At 36.4% G+C, this 24617-nt stretch overlaps 1 protein-coding gene across 3 annotated transcripts in view; it reads right to left on the bottom strand.

Moving 5' to 3' along the window:
- Abi2 (abl interactor 2) overlaps positions 1–24617 on the bottom strand; it is a 74200-nt gene that overhangs the window by 27490 nt on the left and 22093 nt on the right. For all 3 annotated transcript variants that reach the window (XM_028765615.1, XM_028765614.1, XM_028765616.1), the window contains exons 2-6: positions 23080–23247; positions 14721–14897; positions 7648–7745; positions 4266–4412; positions 3478–3602 (exon numbers count right to left, since the gene is read on the bottom strand). In XM_028765615.1, coding sequence (XP_028621448.1) covers positions 3478–3602; positions 4266–4412; positions 7648–7745; positions 14721–14897; positions 23080–23247 — 715 coding nt within the window. The remainder of the gene's footprint in view (positions 1–3477; positions 3603–4265; positions 4413–7647; positions 7746–14720; positions 14898–23079; positions 23248–24617) is intronic.

The raw sequence follows: 24617 nt of genomic DNA, 5'->3' as shown, positions 1-24617 counted from the left end.
GAGAGAGAGAGAGAGAGAGAGAGAGAGAGAGAGAGAGAGAGAGAGAGTGAGTGTGTGTGTGTGTGTGTGTGTATTAGAGGACAATTATACAAACCGGTTCTCTCTATACCATATGGGCCCCAAGGATCCAAACTCTCATTGTCTGGCTAGTCAGCAAACCCTTTACCTGCTGCGTCATCTCCCTAGCACTAGGTTGAAATATTAAATTGTCAAGGGCAGCCTTCCTTAATACACTGAAGGCCTAAAGTCAGCAATGGGTCTAAGTCAGCCTGCTAGCACAAAGTCTTGGGTCTCTGTGGAAAAACACTGGAACAGACAGCTATAAGATATTGTTAACAGGCAGCTTGGATGGAAATTTACCAGCATGGATAGGAACAAGTACTCATGGGTCTTGTGGCTAGTTATAGACCTTGGGTAGCTTTGGTGGATAGTACCAACTTAGATAAGGACAAGTGATTCATAAACAGAGTCATGGTGACCCATCCACTGAACCTTCATCCAGCTGATACCCTGTCTGAAAGATATCTGTTACTCCCCCTGAACACCTATGCTCCTGCGTCATCCCCTTCCCCACATCCTGCCTTTTTGTGTATATAACCCCTGTGTGAAAAAGCAAAAATGGCAGTTTGATCAGACTATAGACAAGCCACTCATTCTTTGTGTTCGCCTGTTTCCCCCATCCTCTCTTTCAGGTAACCTCCCTGGACTCCTGTTTAATGCCCCGCTGGATGGGATTAAATAAAACATCAGTCAACTTAAATAATCTTGAAGTCCTTTGAAAGTATAATTTATGAGTTTATTATAAACATAGAGGCTTGTAATTTGCTATATAAAATATTGCACTAAAATATATTTTGGGGGGCTGGAGAGATGGCTCAGTGGTTAAGAGCACTGACTGCTTTACCAGAGGTCTTGAGTTCAATTCCCAGCAACTACATGGTGGCTCACAACCATCTGTTATAGGAGTGATCCAATGGCCTCTTCTGCTCTGTCTGAAGACAGTTACCATGTATTCATATACATAAAATAAATAGATCTTTATAAAAATATTTTTTCAATTGTCATAGGCTTGTTTTTGTTAATTACTTAACCTATAATAACAGTATGGTGTGCGAGAGCAGCACAGGTTTTATATGCAGATACATGTGCATATGCATAGTTGAGAATGCAGAGGCCAGTGGTCAATCTTTGGTGTTAGTCCTCAGGAGCCGCCAACCTTGTATTTCTAAACAATCTATCTCGCTAGGACCTTGCACTTACCGATAGACTAGGCTGACTAGTCAGCAAGCTCCAGGAACCCACCTGCCTTCAGCTCAGCTCGCCAGCACTGGAATTACAAACACACACCACCATGCCTGGCTTTTCTGTGAGTGCTGGGGATAGAACTCAAGTTTTCATGCTGCACAGCACACATTTTACCAAGTAAGCTATCTCTTCAGCTTCCTAGAATAGTTCTAATGTTAAATTTTCAAAACTATACAGAAGGTGACTCCATACTAAGTTCACAAATATTTAACAGAATAAATTAAAGTAATACTAATGTTTGTGCTACTTTATTGGACAAATGTATTACAGACTTTACTCCATTTTTCTCAGTAAATTCTTTGTTCACATGCCTCTTTCTGATTAAAATATGTATCATCAGTTAAAAAAAATTATAAAGTAAAGCCAAACCAACAAATATGAAGCCGGGGTTTCAGGAAAGAATGGGCAGATGACTGGATCTGTCTGCCATGCCAATACTCACCTGTGGGGGGATTAGAAGAAATAACAGGGGGAGTTGGAGAAGTGAAGCCATCAGCAAGGGTCTGTGCACCCCCAGCAGCAGCGTCTGGGGCAGTGGAGGAGGGAACAGTAGCAGGAACAAGAGGGGTGGGGACAGATGCAGAAGTAGCAGGAAGGGGAGGAGTGCCAGCAGAGCCAGCAGCAGGGGCTGATGGGAAAGAGGAGTAAGAGGCAGCATTAATAAGGCAGTCACATTAGCATTAGAAGAAGCACTGGAAAATTAAGAGTATTCAGCACTTAACACTAGCCAAAAGAATGAAGCACTGGAAAAAGAATAGTTAAGGTCATTAGGTAAGCAACAAATAATTCAAGATGCTCAGGATAGTATAGAAAAATGTTAATCAGTTAAAAACAAGTCTTCCTTTTTCCCTGAAAGTTACTAACTTAGAAGGAAACGGCTTCCTGTATATTGTTATTTTTATCATGAAATGTTCTAAGGATATAAAGCTATAGTAAAGCAACAATATTCTTTCAGAATTACAACAGACATATTCCAAACAGTAGTTTATCAGTTTAAAAAACCTTAAACATGCATACCATGTTGTGTGATTTTTGTAAAAAGGTACTATTTATATTATTATAATTAAATATGTTGTTTTGTTTTTAGAGACAGTAATTCTCACTACATAGCCCATTGGCTCCTAGCTCACTACTCTCCAGCCTTAGCCTATGCATGTTGGGATTACAGGCACGAACCACAATCAACTATTTAACAGTCTATCTTGTTGAGTTTAGGGTTTGTTTTGGCTTTTGATTTTTGGAAACAGGGTGTCTCTGTGGAGCTTGGCTGTCCTGGAACTCACTCTGTAGATCAGGTTGACATCAAACTCAAGAGATCTACCTGCCTCTACCTCCTGAGTGCTGGGGTAAAAGGGTATGCCAACACACCTGGCTTATCTTGCTAGTTTTTTTTATTAAAGTTTTTTTTACACATGTGTAAGCCTGAAAGAGTTTATGTGTGCAATGCAGTGTGCAAGTATGCATGCAGATGTCCAGAGGCCAGAAGAGGGGACTGGATCTTCTGGAGCTGGAGTTACAGGCAGTTGTGAGCCACCCAGTCTGGATACAGAAACCAAGCCTGGGTCTACCAGAGCAATAAGGCTCTGAATCCATCAGCTGTCCCTTCAGCTGCTCTCAATGGTTTTACGTTCATGCTTTTAAAACTAAATTCAAACTGTCTTCAAACCAAACTACTATATCTGTTTCAAGAAATGGAAGAAAGTTTTTCAGAAACTGCTGGATTCTAATGCTCGTCTAAATTTACATTTCCCATTCTTTGTTATCAAAATGATTCTCAAACAATGTCTTCACCATTTCCAAGAAAATGCAATTATAATACAAAGTGAAACTAAATAAGAAGCTCATACAATAATGAACATGAAACCTCAAAGCACCAACTGAATGATCACCGAGGACATAAAACAAAGTAACAAAGTAACTAAGTAGAAAGAAAACAAAGCAATTATTAAGATCAGCTGGGTATGTACAAACTTCCCAAAAACTTATGGAGTGCTATGGAAGTCTTCTTTAAAATTTTCATTAAGAAGAAAACCCATTTCAGAAGACTCTGGGTTTAACAGCCAGCAAAACACACACACACACACACACACACACGAAAACTCACTAAATTCCAAAACAAACTGAATTCAAATTCATAAAATAAAACCAAACAAATGACCACTAATGCTTTACCTGGAAAGACACTGGGAGGAGACGGAGTAGGAACAGCGATGGGAACTCCCACACTCCCACTTCCACTGTTCTCCCGACTACTGCTCCGACTACTTGGATGGCTTCCTCCACTGCTCCCACTGCTGCTGAAGAAGGAAGAGCCACCAAAGCATGAGTATGGAGAGCACAATACCAGGATTCCCATGTATTTCTGAAACAGACATAGCTACAAGGAATGTAATTCAAAAGACTTCCATTTCAAATATGAATTCCTTAATAAACGAAGAAATTCTTTAGTTCAGTAAACTTGTTTTGATACCTATTTATAAAGTCTATCTTATAAAAAAATTTAAGTAAATTCCTATAAATGTAAAGGCAAACTGTTGGTGCTTACACATCAAAATAATACTACGTTTTATATCCTGGTTTAATACCTATCTAAAGAAGCTTTTGGTAAATTTTACTAAATTATTTTATTTCAGTTTGTAATGGCATGGTGATATACAATATTTTATTATGAATAGTTTTTCATCTGTAGATTTCCACCAAAAAATAACTTGCAATTTCTATTCCTGGTCAGTAACAGTTTTTAGATTAACTTAAGTGTATCTCTAGGATGTCTTTTTCACTTTCCTGGCTGTTCAAAGTTGCATCAGAACATGAGGAGAGAGAGGAAATCAGATGAGGTTTGGGAGAGTAGAGTGAGAAAAAGAACTTAGTGCTTGGAAAATGAGAGAGATTAACTTAAGTTATCTGAAGAGATTATGGTACTCTGACCATCATGTTTTGCGCTGAGGTAGAGAAAATACCTGTAAGTTCGATTTCTTTGATTCACAGAAGCTGTCCTCACAGGGCTCTGCTGCGAGGGAGCCATATTACGGGTTGGGCTAGGTACGTAATCATTTGGTACCACTGGAGGACGCACTGGCTCCAGTGTTCGATAGGGGGAGTGCCGCCTACAAAAAGAAGAGCGTATGTATTGTGTGATTAATCAAGTTTCGGCACGGTAACTTCAGAGTTGCCAGTGAAATACAATTTGTAAGCAGAAAGAGGAAATGTGGTTTAACCCAGCTATCAATTTGTCTTTCCTTCAGTATAACTCTTCTACCAATGGAGAGAGTTCTGGAGAGTATGTAGTGTAAATTTCAGTCTCCAACTTCATCCCTATGCTAATGTAATTTTGTTCATTTGTTTGCAGAAAACACAAAAAGTTTTCCATTGTTTAGGCCAATGTTTTCTAGACTCTTTTCTTAGAAGAATTTGAATTATTTTAGGATCATGTGAAAATCTCCCAAATGCACTGAATGAATGCACTAATTATCTTCTTCTCCTCTCTCTCCCTAACCATAGATATTTAAAAATACAGATAACAAATCTAGATTTTTGGAGTCACAAACTCCACATGATGATCAGTACCAGCCATAACTCATTCCTCTTTTTATACACTAAACACAGAAATTAAAGTTATATTGGTACTTAAAAATGCACTACTTCATTTTTTCTTTTTTACGACCTTTCTCCCTCAACTTCACCTTAATCTCTTTCCTCCTTAGAGTTCAACATTGAAGAGAAACTTTAAAAGACTACTAAGTCCTTCTATCTTAGTTAAACTATAAAACCCAAACCAGATATTATTTTTTTAAAAAAAAAGTTTCCCTTTTCCCAAATACTCCTTTCAAAGGAAGCAAATGAAAAAAAAAAAACAGAAAAGAAAATAATAGGTCATAAGATGCTTTCTGGAGCGCTGGTTAGCATTCATTCAGTTCTTGTTAAGTGACTAAATCCTTCAAGATGATATCTTGCAGATGAGATCACAACTTTAAAAGAATTTCGCATCCCAAGGCATGAAATGTAAAATAGCTTTCTTCTCTTGTAAGAGGGTGCTGCTCAACTGACTCTTGTATGTCTCAGTAATTCTCTCCCCACCCCACAAGGTTCCCAAAGTTACTTTAAGCATTACTTTCCTTGGCCACTCAAGTTAATAGCTCACTGACTTTGAACAAGATTTTTTTTTTCTGAAACAGGGTTTCTCTGTATAGCCCTGGCTGTGCTGAGTGCTGGGACGAGAGGTGTGCACTACCACCAACCAGTACATAAGATCGTTTTTCAAAGGCACTGGTTACCCTACTTCCCTCAAGTATTATTCAATAAACAAAAAATAATTAACAATTCAAAAAACTAAGGGGCATTATATCTATTATTGTGTCAAAATGAAAGGGAGAAAGGCCAAGACTTTGAATTGAAAATATTTTCAAGCATCAGCTGGGCAGTGGGGGCCAGCTGTGGCAGCTGGGCAGTGGGGGCCAGCTGGGCAGTGGCGGGCAGCCTTGAATCCTAGCACTCAGGAGGCAGAGGCAGACGGCTCTCTGTGAGTTTGAGGCCAGCCTGGTCTACAGAGAGAGCTCCAGGATAGCCAAGACTGTTACACAGAAAAATCTTGTCTCAAAATAACAAAAAACAACCACCTCTGAAATTAGAATGCACATATATAAACAAATTACAAATAATTTAATTTAATTAATTTAAATTAAGTAAGTTATATTATATATGACATATAATACATATTATATGTTGGTATATGATATATATGATATCTATATCAAGAAATTAATTTCTAAACTCTACTTTTTGACAATGTTTTCTACACACTAGAATGTTCCATTCTAACTTCACTACTTGAGAGCTACACAAAAAAAAAGTGATATGAACAAAGTTAAAGGAGTTAAAAAAAAAAAAAGAAAGAAAAGAACAGGAGGAAGAGGAATAATATGGTAACTAGAGAAAGACTAAACCAGCCAGGACCATCAAACAAACAGATGAAGTTTAGCACTCTGCTCTCCAAGGAGCAGCAACACTCCTGCTAATACCCAAGAAAATGCACTACTGGCATATGAATACAAACATTCAAAATTACCGGACACTTGATAACAATTTTAACTGAAATCTTAACAAATCCATTAGGTGGTACACCCAAGGGAAACAGAGCAAATACTCCTCTGCAGTCGTGTTCACACTCTCTCAAGTCTAAACCTTACTTGACCTGCTAGATTCTCTCCTCTCTAAGAACAAAATGATCACTTCAGATAAACTGAATTACAGGCACAATCTTGGAATCCCAGCATTCCAAAACTTGAGGAAGGGGGAACCAAGAGTTCAAGGTCAATATAGATTACATTATATAGTGACATCCTGGCCTAAAAACAAATACAATACAATAAATTCATTAATTAAAACCATTCTATTCCTGGTTGCATTTTTATGGTTTATTTTCTACTGGTCAAATTGATTGATCAAATTGTGTCTTTCCAATATTATCTCCCCCATCAACTTGTCTCTGTCCCCTCCAAATCCAAACTGCTTGACCAAGTTTTGAGTGAACATTTTTTGCTTATTTGTTTTGGGTTTTCTTCTTATGAGTTCTTGGCCTTTTCTTTTCTTTTTTTTTTTTTTTTTTTGTCGAAAAATCACAAAGACAATGGTTCTGAAAGCATCTTGTCTGATACGTTTCTAAAAATCCAATTTGTAGTACAATGACCCTAAGAAGTTGACAGAGGACAAAATACTACTCCCTTTACAAATTTTAAACACACACACACAAAACAACTAAATGTTGACAAACTGTCTAGACGACCATAGGACATAGGACATACAGTAGAGTTAAACCAGAGTTTCAGTCAACTGGCTTCTGGATTACACTACACCCACCTGAACCCAAACCTGAATCATAAAGCTAGAATACAGTGCAAGAAAAACGTCATGCTTTCCTTCTTTCAATATTTTTAAAATAGTTAACTCCAGAGCCCAAATCAAAACTCAAAAATATCATAACAAGTACACACAGAATATTATAATCCACATAGCCTCTTGGCAAAGATAGCCTGATAAATTCAACTGTAATATAGACAGATCATTAAAATTTTCAAGAAAAAGGTAGGCTTCACTTTATAATTAACCATGTATTTAGGCTAGGATTTTGTCTTGATGTCTTCACTACAAAAAATAATTTCTAAACAACCACTTTTAAAGTACAAAGATATGCTTATCAGAAAAAAAAAAGGTACATATAAAAGGTAACATTACCAAGAATATATTCTCTCTACAATTTACATAGAGGCTGTTAGTTTTTTTTCTTAATACAACAGTATTTTTTTTCTGTTATTTTTCTATGGTTTCTTATTACTATATACTCACCCAAGTGTCCCTTTCCCTGACATAGGGGGACTTGGGGGCTTCTGAGTTGGGGGCGTTGTACGTGGCAGTCCACCCATTTTCATATTCTGGGTACTCACCTAGAAAAATATTGGAAAAAACACAACTTAACTTCTATGCAGTGAAATTAAGTGGCTTTTGGAAAATAAAGAGGGGAAGGTTAAAATAAGAAAAAACTTAGAGGCCATGCAATTTGTATGCAAGTCCTATTCTACTACTCTACAGTTGTACTCAAAGGACTCTTCCTAATAGGATTTTTCAAATTATTTTAAGCTTGTATGTGAAAAATTTATTTGCCATTATGCCATCACACCAACAGATCACTGGTTAGACTATGTGATAGTCAGCTAAAATTAAATAGTATAATTATAAAAACTTTAGTGATAACAGAAAACTCAATTAGAAACAATAAGCCCTTTAATAATTCTTTAGGGGACTGTTTTCTTTTCTTTACATAACAAGTATACCATAAACAAATTTCCAACTAAAGATATGGAACTATACGTATGCTCAGTTATAACTGGAAAATAGAAAATACAGATAAATTTTATGATATACAAAGAAAAGTTCAGCTCTTTCTTGTGAATTACTCTCACAATTCAGATTTAATGTTCTCCTTATGAGGAAATCACCTACCTGAAAGCTGCTAGAAGTTCAAGGCATTTTCCTAAGTATGTGAAACACAATGTGAGGGCTGAGGTAGCCATCACTGAGAACACAAAAGCCACTGTCACTGTGTGACTTCTAGTGGGAATTAAAAACACTCAAGCCCAAACTGAGGGCTAGTTGAGGCATGAAACTGTAACATAGTCAGTCCTAAGTCAGGGATGGACCATGACTGCATTCATGAATCTATTCCCAACTAAAATTTCAAATACAAAAAGATGGGCAATCTGGGACTAATGATGTCATCTAAGGAATATGTCAATACTTGTAGAGAAATCCCTAAAAATCCAGTTATAAGGAGTCAATAAGGAATACAGTGCAATGCAACCACATTGTTTGAGACCAATAGGTTAAAATACTACAAAGAAGATTCATGCATGCTCCTTTTTAAGTCCCTATTATTTTGCATTGCCATCTTCACAACACATTTACAGAAAGAATCTCAAATTTCTCATACTATCTTCCGAATTAAAATGTTATACTTACAAATATGAAAGAGTAAAATATTATACCACTGAAGCTGGAACAGATTTACAATTTTAATATATATTTTAATATATATTAATATATATGTATAGCTATGAAGCCTTAGCTAGCCTGAAACTAACTATATAGATCATGCTGGCCTTGAACTCACAGAGATCAGCCTGTCTTTGCCTCCTAGGTGTTAAGATTAAAGGCTGCACCACCACGTGTGGCCAATTTTAAAATATAAATTTTGTGAAAACAAATCTTAATTATGTCACATAGTACTAAAACTGTCAAAATTAACTTTGACTTCAGTGGATTTTTTTAAAGTTCTAAAATAATAATTGTTAATCATCCAAACAGGCAAGAAATAATATAACAAGCAATAAATTCTTCAAATGAATAGCCCAGTGAACAAGTTGTGTGTGATGTTAAAACGATCTTTAATGACAAATGGTACCTTTGAAATGTCATTATTTTTAAAGTAAAGCATTTGTATGCAATCCTTTTGCTGTTGCTTTTAAACAGTAAATATAAATTATCAAGAAAAAATAAATTATCCTTGATATCTCCCTCTTAATAAACAGAGGGTATGGGAATTTTATCTTTAAAATGTCAGAAGACACTTTCAAAAAAAAATCAATTCACATTTGAAGAAAATTTTGTAAGTAATCTGACAAATAACCACCATAGCTTTAAAAAACTTCATTAACTTGAATTACTGATACCACAAGATTTGAATAGTAACCAAAGTCCTTTAAGCTCAACCTTAACAACACAAAATCCAAAGTTACTGTAAGTGATGGGGAGAAGTGAACCAAACACTAAACTACAGTTCAATTTGCTCGGAACAGAAAGGAGAGGAGCAAGAATAGAAAAGGAAAGAAAGAAAATTTTATTCTATACATGGGATAGCTAAGATACTTGAAAATTACTTTCCAAGTATAATTTATTTTTTATTTCAATTTGTACAGTGCTTTTATTTAAATTGCAGTACCTTCTCAAAGCCTTAGAATCTACATACAAAAAAAAACTCAAAAGAAAAAAAACAGTAAAGTGATCTATAAAAGGAATACATATATATATGCATACACATACATACATATATGTGCATATATGTGCATATATATATACACACATGCATATATGTGTATATATATATGAATCATATTTAAAAGGAAGAATCATCTCTACAAAATTAATTTTAAATGTTTTTTTTTAAAAGTAGCAGTGTGAAAATAAATTTTTAGGGGAAGGTGTTGTGTGTGACTTTTTCTAGAAAATGTAAACAAATGTCTATTCACCCCAGATATAGCATATGGTGACAACAAACTGAAAAGGTTGTTTCATCCACGTCTGGCTTGGTGAACTGATGAATTTAATTGGAGTTTCTTATGTGAGTGAGGGATTGCGTACAGGAGCCTGAACAACTTACAGGCAACTACACCATCCACTAAGTGTCCTCAGACATTGTTAAACACTTGTATATCCTTAGGGAAGACAGGGACCTGCAGAAGAACTACTTTATGAACTATCCCTCGATCTCTTCTCAGCATTTCAAGAGAAATGTTAGTAAACCTAATCTCGTGAAGGTCTCACATGGATGGAAAACCATTAACTGCTCTGAGTCAAGGTGGTAAGAGCCCTATGCAGTGGTCCACAAAAGAATGTTTCACAAAGAAATCTGAGCTGAGTGGAAACAAAAGGGGCAGGGTGAAAGGAGGGAGTCAGAAAAATGAAAAAAAAAATTACAGGCACGTGTCCATAATTTCAGCCTTGGAAGTTGAGACAAAAGAAGCAGGAGTTCAAGGCCAGCTTTAGCTACACAGTGAGTTCAAAATCAGCTTACACTGCATGAGACTCTAAAAAGAAACGCTCTAGGGCTAGATGTAGAATTCAGTAGTTGAGTGCATATGCTCAAAGCCCTGGGTTTGATAATCTATCTTTTTTTTTTTTTTTTTTTGGTTTTTCGAGACAGGGTTTCTCTGTGTAGTCCTGGCTGTCCTGGAACTCACTCTGTAGACCAGGCTGGCCTCGAACTCAGAAATTCGCCTGTCTCTGCCTCCCAAGTGCTGGGATTAAAGGCGTGCGCCACCACCGCCCGGCGATAATCTATCTTTTTAAAAAAATAAATTTAAATACAGGAGTAGAGAAGGATTATGTATAATTTGTACCGATATATGTATTAGAAGAAGGGGAAAACTGGCCAAGTCCTTAATTTCCTGTCAAACATTTTCTTTCTCTATAGAACCAAATAGTATAATTACTAGAGTAGTACAATCCTTTGGGATTCTACTGTGAAACTTTCTGGTTCTAAGAGAAAGACAAACAAACAAACAAACAAACAACATTGAGGCATCTTCTCCAAGCATAATTCCTGTGAGATCTTTCTAGGAAGCTCTCAGGGAACCTATCTCTTACATGAAACAGACTTTCAGGGTCAAGAGAGAAACACCGCCCATCCTAGAGAAAAGAAGCATGGGAAAAATGGCCTAGGCAAGAGGCTAACCATAAAGAGCAAAGGATCTATTTCCTTTTCTTCATTTAATATTTCTGGACACTGTTACCACTTTGTAGGTTAACAAAACAAGAACCAAATTTGAATACTGCCTGCTTTTTTTTAAGTCTAGTTCACTGTAATTTAACTATTTTAAACAGAATAAACCTTCCTACAATTCCACATTCCTGGGTTACCAGCAAGGTAAGGGCTTAGTGCCTATTTTCCAGTGATTTTATTTCCTTGGTCAGACCCACCTGCCATGACCAGGCAAAATTTTTGTGGCCACAGTTAATACTAAGTAATACAGTCATCTGATCTGATGATCACTGAGTATACTAAAGACATGGCAAATTGCAAAGCAACAGAAAAATACATATTTGTAAAGAAATCAGAAACCTTGGCTAAGAAAGAAAAAGAAACGCTGCTGAGCAGCAGTGGTGCACGCCTTAGTCCCAGCACACAGGGGCAGGGGCAGGCGGACCTCTGAATTTGAGCCTGGTCTCTATGCAGACAGAGTTCCAGAACAGTAAAAGAAACCCTGTCTTGAAACAAACAAACAAACAAACAAAAGAAACGGCAAGACTGATGAAGATCCTCTTAGTGGCACTGTATTTGACAGGCTTCTTGAATTACTCAAAGTGCCTTTATCACTGATCCTTCACTAAACAGCACTAGTTTTATTTTGGTTGTGTGGGGTTTTTACTTGTTTGGTTGGTTGGTTTCTACTGAGCCATGGTCTTCTACATTCTAGGCAAGTGTTCTAGCACTGTGAAATACCTTCCAGACTTTAACTCTAGTTCTTAGTTTGTATTTCTTAAGCATTATCATCAACTTTGGATGTTGTATATACAAATAATATCACTTTTAAAAAGACTTACGGTGAGATTGTATTGAAATATATTTTATACAAACATTTTAAAAAGACAAATTCTTTTGTAAAATGTACTGCAACTTAAAAAAGGCATATGACATATTTTTTGCTTCTCGACTTTTTAATTAGAAGTCAAAAGATAATGACATACTATTAACAAACTATTAATAAGTACACCATTTATAGAATAAAAAGCTATTACACAGGGGGAGGGTTAAACAGAGCATATTAGTTGGCCCTCCAATCGATAACAAAGTTTCAACATTTATAAAAAATCTAGCAATTTTATCTCATAATACTGTATAACAATACAAATTATATTTCAATTTCACAAAGGCACCCATTCATTCATCAAATGCTTGAAATACTAGCACCTAATATATATTTGGTACTGTTCTAGGCACAAAGAACAGGGCAATGAACAAAATGGACAAAAATATCCTCAGGACATGAAGATACACAACAAAGTTGCCAGACCTGAATAAATAAATAGGACTAATCTGTTTGTTGAAAAAGGCCAAATGTAAAATATCTCTTTACTCCCCATATGTAATATTCTACATAAGAACATAGAATGGAAATCCAGCCCTGGAATCTCTTACCTTAAATCTAAGCAACCACTTAATGCATAAATGGAGCAAATCAAAGAGGTAAGGAAGAAAAGCATTGAAAGGTTAGTTGGAACTTCAGGATGTGAAGACAAAAGAAAGAAAACAAAGAAAAACAAGTTAAGCAATCAGCATTAACAAAATAATGTTTCAGTAGATCATAGAAAGAGTGGTTAAAGCAGATGTGTCATGGACAGGAGTTTCGTTGATGATACAAGACACTGTTTTATTCAAAACTTTAATTCCTTTAAAGAGTTCTTCACATTAGCAAATACTATATTACAAACAACAGAGGCTATAGTCCTAAAAGAAAAATATTTTATTTAAGGATTAAAAAATAATTATACAAAAGAATCACCTTTTTATTATATAAACAGGAAAACAGAAATCTTTTATATTCCAAGTTTCTTTTGGCATCAGATTCTGATAGCAGCCTATAACACTCTATTAGCAACTGTTAGTCTTTAACAAACTTTCTCCAAGTTAAAACAAATTACAGTTTAATTATCCATTTAGTTACATATCCTATTTTAATATGCTTTAATTAGTCATTAAAATATATATAGGAATCAACTACAAAACTAAGTATCAAGTTCCAGATAATAATGCTTATTCAAAACTCTGAATAAGCCAGGTGCAGAAGCACACATGTTTAAACCCAGCATTTTGGAGGCAGAGGCAGGCTGATCTCTGTGAGTTCAAGACCAGCCTGCCCTACACAATGAGTTCTAGGCCAGCCAAGGCCAAAACAATGAGAATCTAACTAAAAAAGATAAAAATAAAAATAAAAAATAGAAAATAAAAAATAAAACAAAAAAACCTCTAAAATAAAAGTTGTTTTATGAATTTATACTGCATATTTTTATACAAACATTAAATTAAAATTTATTGATTTCTGGCCAAAATGGCAGTGTACATTTTTTGTTTGTTTGTTTGTTTGTTTTTCAAGACAGGGTTTCTCTGTGTAGCCCTGGCTGTCCTGGAACTCACTTTGTGGACCAGGCTGGCCTCGAACTCAGAAATCCACCTGCCTCTGCCTCCCAAGTGCTGGGATTAAAGGCATGCGCCACCACCACCTGGCAGCGGTGTACGTTTTAAATAGGCTTATATTAGAAAAATATCATATACATGAACTATATAGCTTCAAGGTAGGTATAGAATTATTGCAAGTCATACCTAAGGATATTTTACAATCACTACTGAAATATAAATTGTAAATAATGTACTTAGCTAATGCTCTAAAAGTCTCTTAAATGCAAAAATCACCTCACTAGAAGTAGACTTTTCCCTAGCTATAGCTAGTGGGTGTTCTGAAGTACTAGTGCTGGAGCTCAGGGTTGGGTGTGAAAAAGCTCATACTCGACCACTGGGCCACATTCCCAACACTACATAGTTTTGATGATGGTACTTCAATACATACTAAATACACAAATATACCTTTAAAAGATGGCCAAAATATAAAATGTTATAAATTTACAGTCACCAGAAATAAATTTATAATTTTAACTACGCTATTCTCATCCATAAGGCTGAGATAAAATTCTAGAAAAACAATTCAAATTCATATTTACTAACATATGCTGTTCTGAAAACTAATGCCAAAAGTCTGCTGATACACTTTTAAGATAAGAAAAACATTTCAATAATATGCTGGGTAATTTTTTTCTATCATTACTAAATCATTAAAAGATTAGAACCACTATACTATACTTTAGTTGATCGAGTAAAGTGATTAAGCAAATCCCATTGAGAGATAACTGCTTTTGAAAGGTAACACTAAAGAAAACGTAACAAGGATACAACAGTAGTAAGCAATCTTCACAACCACAACTGTGCCAAGATTTGGTCCTTCAGGAAGTAAGTTAAACAAACTTAAATTTTTTAAAATTTTCTTTTAATTTTCATTAAAGCCTTTAGAAATCTTGACAGAAACTCCACCTACCTTTACGCCATGTCCAATGTCATCTAAAATTGTGTAGTCAATAGGTTTTCGAATATAACGAACTGGCCGCTCAAGGTTGGCTGGTGCAATGATCTTATGGGTCCTCGAAGTGTTTTTATTGGTGGTCAAAATACCAATTTCTCTTCTTGCAACTTTCTCTTTATGAATATCAACTGTCTGCAAGATATCATATAAAGAAGACAACACAAAGATAGATAGCCCTGGTATCCAAATAAATAATACTCAAAATACCTACAAATTCAACATTCCTTCATAATCATTTCATAAATCACCTTTTTTCTTGTCTTTATTCATTTTTAACCTAATACAAGGGTCACCAAAACATGCCTTCAAATATAATCTGGCCCACCACCTGATTCTTACAGCCCACAAGTCAAGAGAAGAACTTAAAATGTGCATGTGTACATGTTTGCATGTATGGCCGTACAAATATGTGCACATATATAGGTGCTAGTGTATGTGTTCATGTGGAAGGGGTGCACATATGTATGTACATGCTTGTTTATGTGGAAACCAGAGGTCAACCTTGAGTGTCATTTTTCATAAGCTGTCCATCTTGTTTATTTCTGAGTCTCCCATTAGGACACAGTTCTTATTAATTTGTCTGAACTTGCTGGCCAACCAGTCCAAGGCATCTGTTTGTTTCTGCCTCCTGGCATGAGATTACAAGTGCATACTGCACCTATCTTTTTACATGGGCTTTGGGGACAGAACTCAGGTCCTTATGGATGTGCAGCAAACACTGGGGCAACTGAATCATTTCTCCAACCCAGAGTGATCATTTTCAACAGAAAATAAAAGTAAAAATAAATAAATGTAAATAAAAATAAAAAGCCAGGCATGGTGGTGAATAACTTTAATTCCAGCACTTAAGAGACTGAATCAGATAGATCTCTTGAGTTCAAGCCCAGCTTGCCTGCTCTACATAGTGAGTTCCAGGACAGCCAGAACAATGTAAAGGGACCCTATCTCAAGAAAACAAACAGAAAGAAAGACCAAAGAATAGAAATAAAAGAAAAAGAAAACAGCAGAGAATAGTATTGTTATATCTTTAAATAACATATTAGTATAATATCTAATATTATTTAAATACTACAAAGAAGGGACGAGACTAAAATATAAATATTAAAAATTGGGACCAACGGCTAGTGTCAGGGAGTAAACCTAACATTTACAAGTCCCTGACTGAATTCTCAGTATCCACCTCCTCCCCTCAAAAGTCATTTGACAGAAAAGCTTGTTTGCTTCAGCAAGTTGCTTACCTCTTATTAACACAACACTGGCTGCATATTTCATTAGAAGTTATCAAGTGCTCACACATTCATAGTACAAATGCTAATATTTCTATTTATATTCTTCAATTATGTGCTAACAAATAATACATTTCTCAGGAAACATTAATGTAGCATTTCACATAAGTTGTAATTTTGTAATCTATAAGTAATCTATAAGTAATGGGCTGGTGGTCCTGGGTTCTATAAGAAAACAGGCTGAGCAAGCCATGAGGAGCAAGTCAGTAAGCAGAACTCTTCTAAGGTCTCTGCCTTAGCATCTTCCTCTGCTGCAGTGTTTGAATTCTTGCTCTAACTGCCTCCAATGATGAACTGAGATAAGGAAGATTAAATAAAATAAATCCTTTCCTCCCCAAGCTGCTTTGGGTCATGGGATCTCATTACCGTGGATCTTTAACCAAGACACTGGCTAAGAACAGATATTTAGTGTCATTACCTACTTTTCATCATTATTTTTTTTTAAATGTCTACAATAAGAAAGGTTAGGAAAATCAAAAAGTATTAAGTTGTATTCTTGTTACCTCAGATTGAACTGCATGAATTCTTGTGAGAATCAAATTTTAATTTTAGAAAAGTAGTGTTTCTATTTAGTGCTTGAATAAAAGCTTGTTGACAAACACAAAACATTGGTCAAAAAGATTTTGAGGTTTTCAACAATCACCTACAATCCTATAATCCCAGAATTTAGGAGGTTGGTGACACGGTTCAAGGCCTGCCTTCACTATATACTGAGATCAAGTCAACTCTGGGAAAAGGCATCATGGTGGAGAGGTAGATGGGTCTCTGTGAGTTCGACGTCAGCCTGATCTACAAAGCAAGTTCCAGGACAGAGAAAACCTGTCTTGAAAAGCCCCCCCCCCCAAAAAAAAATACCCTCAAATGCAACAAGTAGCAAAAAAAATACATATACATATATATATGTGTGTGTCTGTGATTGAGATATAGATAGATAGATAGATAGATAGATATCCATATATATATCCATATCCCACACACTTTTCAACTTAAAAGGTTCTTAGGACCTGGAAAGATGGCTCTCAGCAGTTAAGAGCACTGGCTGCTTCCAGAGGACTTAGGATTAATTCCTAGCACCCACATGACAGTTTACAACTGGCTGTAACAACAGTTGCAGGAAATTGGATACAATATTTTGGCCTCTTTGGGGACCAGGTATGCATGGGTGTACAGACATACAAGCAGACAAACATCCACATACATAAAACAAAATTTAAAAACATGTTTTAAAGGATACTGTGAAGTTTATGTAAGGTACTTTTAAATATGTTGCTACTATGCTTTAATAGATCAAGTGTGTGTCCAGCTTTCAGTAGTCAACACCTTTGCACTCTTAATGGGAGTCTGAATCTTTGAAGTACAGGTTCCATAGTAATATTTGCAAAGAATTTTAGTGGGGAAAAAAACCCTTATACTGGAATTTCTAAAGTTACAAATTATATGAAAATAAATTCACTTATTAAGAAAGGTATCAACAATAGTACTTATCTATGGCAAGTTTGCTCAGCTAGTAAACAAAATTAATGAAGTGTCATGCTATAAATAATACTACCATTGCTACAGATCCTGTTAACTAAAAAGCACACACCAAAGAATACCACCATGATTGTGTAGACCTTAAATATCTCTCTTTCAGAGTTTCCTAGTAATTAGTTTTCTCAGCCTTACTGTTACTAGCAAGGTGGTCTTGCATGCTGCAGGCTTCCCCACATAACAGGTCAGCCACACAGTGCCAAGAACAGGTTCTTTTTGCTCTGAAGCAATCACACTGGCTTGCAGGGCTCCTTTAAGCCTGAGCCCCAATCCCATATCTCCTTCATGAACCCAAGCACATGCTCTGACCACAGCAGATGACAGGAAGGCACTATATAAAATATTTTTGTTTTAGCTTTATCCACATACTATTGTTTCCCATTACCACAGATAATTTAGAGTTAACCATACTGGAGAGCTACCTCAGCAGCTCACCAGTGTGAGAAAATACCTGTAATGAGTAGTTGATTAATTTGGTATTTTTAAAATGTTTTAATTAACCATTTATTTATTCAAATTACAAATATGCTTCAAATTATCGATCTTCCATAAATAAATCAGTTATTTAAAACTTAATAGGTAGCTAGTGAGATGACCCAGCAGGTAAGGGTTCTTGCCGCCAACAATGATAACCTAAGGTCAGCTCCCAAGAACACATGGTGGAAGTCTAGAATCACCTTCCACAAGTTGTCCTCTGAGCTCAACATGTGCACCTGCACCACACGATCGATGGATGGATGGATAGATGGATGTTAAGATTAAACATGATGGGTATTTTTACTATATTTTAACTTATACCCAAATAGGGGAAAATATTTTAGGAGAAGCTGGAAAACTGTAAACTATAGTTACATGCCAAATCTGATCCACAGAGTATTTTATACAGTCCACAAACTAGGAAGGGTTTTAACAATTTTAAAAAATTGTCAAAAACACAGGAATGCACACAAGTGCATCCTGGGCAACATGCCCAGTGTCTTATTCAGGGTTTGTATTCCTGCAAAAAACATCATGATCAAGAAGCAAGTTGGGGAGGAAAGGGCTTATTCTGCTTACATTTCCACATTGCTGTTCATCACCAAAGGAAGTCAGGACTGGAATTCAAGAACGTCAGGAAGCAGAAGGTCATGGAGGGATGTTACTTACTGGCTTGCTTCCCCTGGTTTATTCGGCTTACTTTCTTATAGAACCAAGAACTACTAGCCCAGGGATGGCACCACCCACAATGGGCCTTCCCCCCTTGTTCACTAATTAAGAAAATGCCTTATAGCTGGATCTAATGGAGGCATTTCCTCAACTGAGGCTCCTTTCTCTGTGATAATTCCAGCTTATGTCAAGTTGACACACAAAACCAGCCAGTACACCCAGTAAGACTTTGTCCTTTAAACAAAAATTCAAAAACTGATACATGTTTAAAAAAAAAGAATACAGAGCTAGAGAGATGGCTCAAAGGTTAAGAGCACTAGCTGCTCTTCCAGAGGTTCTGAGTTCAATTCCCAGCAACCACATGGTAGCTCAAAACCATCTATAATGAGATCTGGTGCCCTCTTCTGGCATGCAAGCATACATTCAGGGAGAATACATAATAAATATATAAACCTTTAAAAAAATAAAATAAAAAATATAAAAAATAAAATAAAAATTAAAAATAGTATGATGAGATTAGGTTTTTGTGGCACACAAAACCTAAAATATTTACCATATACATGGCATAAAGTCTACCATTGCTGTTTTGGAATATTTACTAAGTATTTGCTTTCTAAACACAAAACATTTTTTTTATATTACAGAAGAGGTTTTTAGGGACTGAAGACAACTCAGTGCTAGAGTACAGACTCAGAATGTAGGATGCCTTAAGTTCAATCCTTGTCACAAAATAATATTCCCCCAGTCTAGAGATCACCAAATAACTTTTATAGAAAACTGGTTGTTTTAAACATAACTCTGAAAAATGTTAGGAGCTATTTGATGGCTCAGTGGTAAAGTGCTTGCTATAAAAGATGAGGACCTGAGTTCAGGTTCCTAGGACCTTTGTAAAGTCAAGCACAGTAGTGAACACTTGGAACCTTGGAGCTGGGAAGGCCAAACAAGAGGATCTCTGGGGCTCACTGGCCAGACCATCTGGCCAAATGAGTGAACTCTAGGTTCATAAGAGATCCTGTCTCAAAAAAAAAAAAAAAAGGCAAAAACAAACATACAAACAAAAAGTATGGGGCTCCAGAGATGGCTTAGCAGTTAAGAGCACTAGTGGCTCTTCCAGAGGTCTTGAGTTCAAATCTCAGCAACCACATAGTTGCTCACAACCATCTGTAATGGGATCTGATGCCCTCTTCTATCTTCATGAAAACAAGAGCCACTCATGTACATAAAGTACATAATAAATATTTTTAAAAAGGCTCTCGGAAAGTGATTGTAACCTCGAGCCTACACACCCACAAACACCTGTGTACATGCTCATATAAAATAAAAATAATAATTATTGAAGCAAGTTCTACAATATTTTAAATTTTGAGGCTGCTCTTGCATCCTACATTTCCTCTGTCAATCCATCTCTCCAACTCACGCAACACACTAATGTGCACTCTGACAAACACCAGATGTACTGTAGCGTCTCGGTCTTTGCTTCACAGGTACTGAGCTCTAGAAACACAACTGTAAGCTAAAAGGGTTCGATGCACTCATAACAACTCTGAGGTCTACCAATTCTGACCTACTAACCTCTTTCAACTTCTCTTCTCCTTTCCACTTAGTTCATCAGAATAGCTTATTCCTAGCAGCATTACTAAATATCAACGTGATATGCAAAAGCAGTAGGGCCAGCAGGTGGCTCAGTTGAGGAAATGCTGGAGTTGTACAAGCACAAAGAACATGTGCCCCCACATAGCAGCCAAGTGTGGCAGTGCATTCCTACAATCACAGCATTACGGAGCAGACACAGGGAGATCTCTGACACTTGCTGACCAGCCAGTCTAGCCTGTGAGCACAAGATTCAGTGTGAATATGCTTTAAAAAAAAAAAAAAATTAAGGTTGGGGAGCTATTGAGGAAGACATCCAACATCAACCAGTCATTTTAATGTTTTTAAAACTGCATTTTACAATTAAATTAGCTTCCCAACATGGCTTTAAAAAAAAAAAAGTGCAGCACAGACCAGCTCTGAATGCATAATCTTCCTGTCTTGGCCTCTTGGGATCATACTACAGGTATTTACCACTGTTCCAGGAACAAGATTATTTTAAATGGACTTAGAATACAAAAATGATTGTGAAAGACATCAAGACACACACACACAAACATACCAACAGGCAGTCATTGAGAATTTATATAGAGTCTAAAAACATGATGATATGTTTTGATGCTGGTGATTATGAAAGCTAAGCGATAGCCAAGAGATAGCCTTTGAGAACATCTATAGATTCTAATTATAGATTCTACAGATTCTTCTATAGATTGAAATATGTGTTTCAATGCTAACAGAGCAAAATCCCAAATTCTACACCTATTATGATTACAAATATATTTTTTTAAAGATTTATTTATTTTATGTATATGAACACACTGCATGCACACCAGAAGAGGGCATCAGACCCCATTACAGATGGTTGTGAGCCATCATGTGGTTCCTGGGAATTGAACTCAGGACCTCTCTAGAAGAGCAGCAAGTGCACTTAATCTCTGAGCCATTTTTCCAGCCCTACAAACTATAAGAAAGTGGAATACAAGGAAAGAGGGGAAAGTGAAAAGCTTGAGCAATAGTAAAAAGCTTGTTTTTCCACTTCCTCTCTGTATTTTCAGAAAGATGGCTTTTGTTTTATATTACAAGTTCAAACTTCATTGTAAAGAACTTGCATATTGAAACTTGCAGTGACATTAGCCAGACCCAAAGTGTATACAATTCAATGGACATCTGTACAGTTAGAAGAGTCATGCTGAGGCCATGGAGTTTGCTTTGAATTATACACTTACACTCTAAGTGACATTTTTATGTACTTATCCAACATACACACACACACACACACACACACACGAAGAAGAAGAGGAGGAGGAGGAAGGAGGAAGGAGGAGGAAGAGGAGGAGGAGGAAGAAGGAGGAGGAAGAGGAGGAGGAGGAGGAGGAAGAAGAGGAAGAAGAAGAAGAAGAAGAAGAAGAAGAAGAAGAAGAAGAAGAAGAAGAAGAAGAAGAAGAAGAAGTGGAGGAGGAAGAGGAGGAAACAACACCAAAGTTAAAGCTTGAAAAGCAATTACCTTTACAGATTTTTACAGACATATGACTCATATGTCCTCTATGTGCATCCTATCCTTCCTTATCCCCTAATACTACCCTTTTTTGTTCTCCTTATTTAACACTTATTTTAAAGTCTCATGTAAAGATATTTTTATAAGGTTTGCTAGTCTCCTAAACTTTCCCACTTTGCAAATATGGCTGGTAGGTATCATTCTAGTAAACATAAAACCTGGGCTAAGTGAGAGTTCAGTAAGAGAGTGGTTGGCCAGCATACATAAGGCTCCAAGTTCAATTCCAACATCACTAAATAAAATAAATAAAAATAGCTCTCATAGGTACATATATTTGAACGCTTGGTCATTAGAGATTGGTGCTACTTTACAGTGATTAGAAGGTGTGGCCTTGTGGGAGGAAGTGTGTCACTGGGCTTTGGGGTTTCAGAATGTTCAAGCCAGGCCCAGAGGACTTTCTGCCTGCTGCCTGTAGATCTGGATACAGAGCTCATAGCTACTCTCCAGCACTATGTCTGACTGCCTGCCACCATACTTCCTACCATGGTGATAATGGACTAAAACTCTGGACTGCAAGTCACCTCCAGTCAAATGCTTCCCTTTATAAGAATTGCTGTGCTCACCATGAGACACTATTCTCTTCACAGCAATAAAACACTGACTAAACCACCAAAGGAGAGTTTAAAAAGCCTACTGATAGGAGAAAAAAATTAAATTAGCCACCAAGCTATTGAGTCATTATTTTTAAAGCAATAAAGACTCAAAAAAAAATCTGTCAAAATATTAAAAAAAAAAAAAAGATACCTGGGTAGTGGTGGTGCACTTCTTTTTAATCCCAGCACTCATGACACAGAGGCAGGTGAATCTCTGTGAGTTCAAGGCAAGCCTGGTCTACAGAGTGAGTTCTAGGATAGCCGGAGTGACACAGAAAAGCCCTGTCTCAAGAAAAACAAAAATAAAATAAAATACCAAGATAAAATTTCACTTCAGGAGTGATTGTTACTGTGGCAACTGAGTTTTAATAAAATCCATCAAAATTTACTTTTCTATCAAACTATAAAGATAATAACATCACAGCGGGATGTAAAGTGAGTAAGTAAAACAATAAATAAAATTCAATTAAAAAGATAACATTATAAAAAGGATCATTAACAATATAATACTAAATTCATATTTTCCAAATACATGCACATCAACCTGCATAACAAAGGCAGTCAACAGGCTGTGTACTGCTCATAGGCAAACAAATTTAACATGGTCTCACTTGTGAAATATGGTTGATTGAAGATTCCATCCTCCGTAACTGTGATGCCTGGATATCCAGCATCTGTAGGACATTGTTGGCCAAAGTGTTTATCAGATACGCAACACTTGCTAAGGATTGAGTGGTGTAGGCTTTGGTTTCTTCTAGGGCTCGCTGCTTATCTGGTGACTGTGGGAGAGAAAAACAGTGGCCATCAATTTAAAGATAATTAATTTCTAGCAAACTAACTTAGTCATTTAAACCCTTCTGTTACTAAACCTATATAGAACAAGTTAAAAATATTATGAAAATTATTGTTAATGCAATTCCAAAACTAAATGAGTCACTGAGTTCATTGATATTTTCAAGTTAACTATATATTTTTTAATGTAAGTACAAATAAAGTTCTGAAGCTAGTACTTAAAATCTGAGTTCCAGTGTATACTTTTAACAATGACAGTATATACACATCTTCCCAATTTAACTACTTAGGCAGCATTGATATGAATGTACAAATATTTATTCTATTTTCTCTTGATTTCCTTTCATTCTCACACATAAAATATGTCTGATCAAAATATTAATAATGATAAATAAAATGGCTGATAATAGCTGGGCGGTGGTGGCGCACGCCTTTAATCCCAGCACTTGGGAGGCAGAGGCAGGCGCATTTCTGAGTTGGAGGCCAGCCTGGTCTACAGAGTGAGTTCCAGGACAGCCAAGGCTATACAGAAAGACCCTGTCTCGAAAAACACCAAAAAAAAAAAAAGCTGATAATAAGAATAATTATAAAATTTAAATGTGAGGCTACTCTTTTCTCATGTCACTTAAGTGGCAGCCTTATGGGGTAGAAATTGCCAACGTCATCCCTTTCTTAGCAGTCAACAGTGCCTATCTCACAACTTCCACAACCCAGAAGCATTATTTGAAAAACAAGGACCATGCAGCAAGAAGTAAACAAATGATTTTTTTTTTAATGTGAGTACAGTGTTGCTGTCTTCAGACACACCAGAAGAGGGCATCAGATCCCATTACAGATGGTTGTGAACCACCATGTGGTTGCTGGGAATTGAACTCAGGACCTCTGGAAGACCAGTCAGTGCTCTTAACCACTGAGCCATCTCTCCAGCCTCCAACAAATGATTATTTTCCAGGTTACTGCAGAGCAATAGTAGTGACATATTTTATATTGTCAACTGCCACATATAGAAAGATTCTGTGGTTCATAATAAAGCTAATCCAAGTTTCTGATTCAGAAACCCTATATGTTAGTGCCATCATTCATTCATATAAACTACAACAGTCACCCTTTCTCAATTATGAAGCATAGAAGACACATCCCTGATTCAATCATTCCAAGAAAATGTGGACAGAAAATGAAAAAACTTAATGTGAAGTCACTTTCTAAAGCGAAAATCCCTGTACAAAACTGCCACTGCTCTAATGCTGTAATTGCTCAAAGCATCCATCGGAACGCAGTGATAAGACCACAAGTCTACTACATCCTGACTACATCTCTCCTGCAGGCTACAGTGCACAGATACAAACGTCTCCAAGAA

This window comes from Grammomys surdaster, unplaced genomic scaffold (genome assembly GCF_004785775.1).
Source record: "Grammomys surdaster isolate TR1022 unplaced genomic scaffold, NIH_TR_1.0 165, whole genome shotgun sequence".
In the NCBI taxonomy this organism is placed as follows: domain Eukaryota; kingdom Metazoa; phylum Chordata; class Mammalia; order Rodentia; family Muridae; genus Grammomys; species Grammomys surdaster.
The sequence above is the reverse complement of the archived record's forward strand: the minus strand, read 5'-3'. Positions and strand labels throughout refer to the sequence as shown.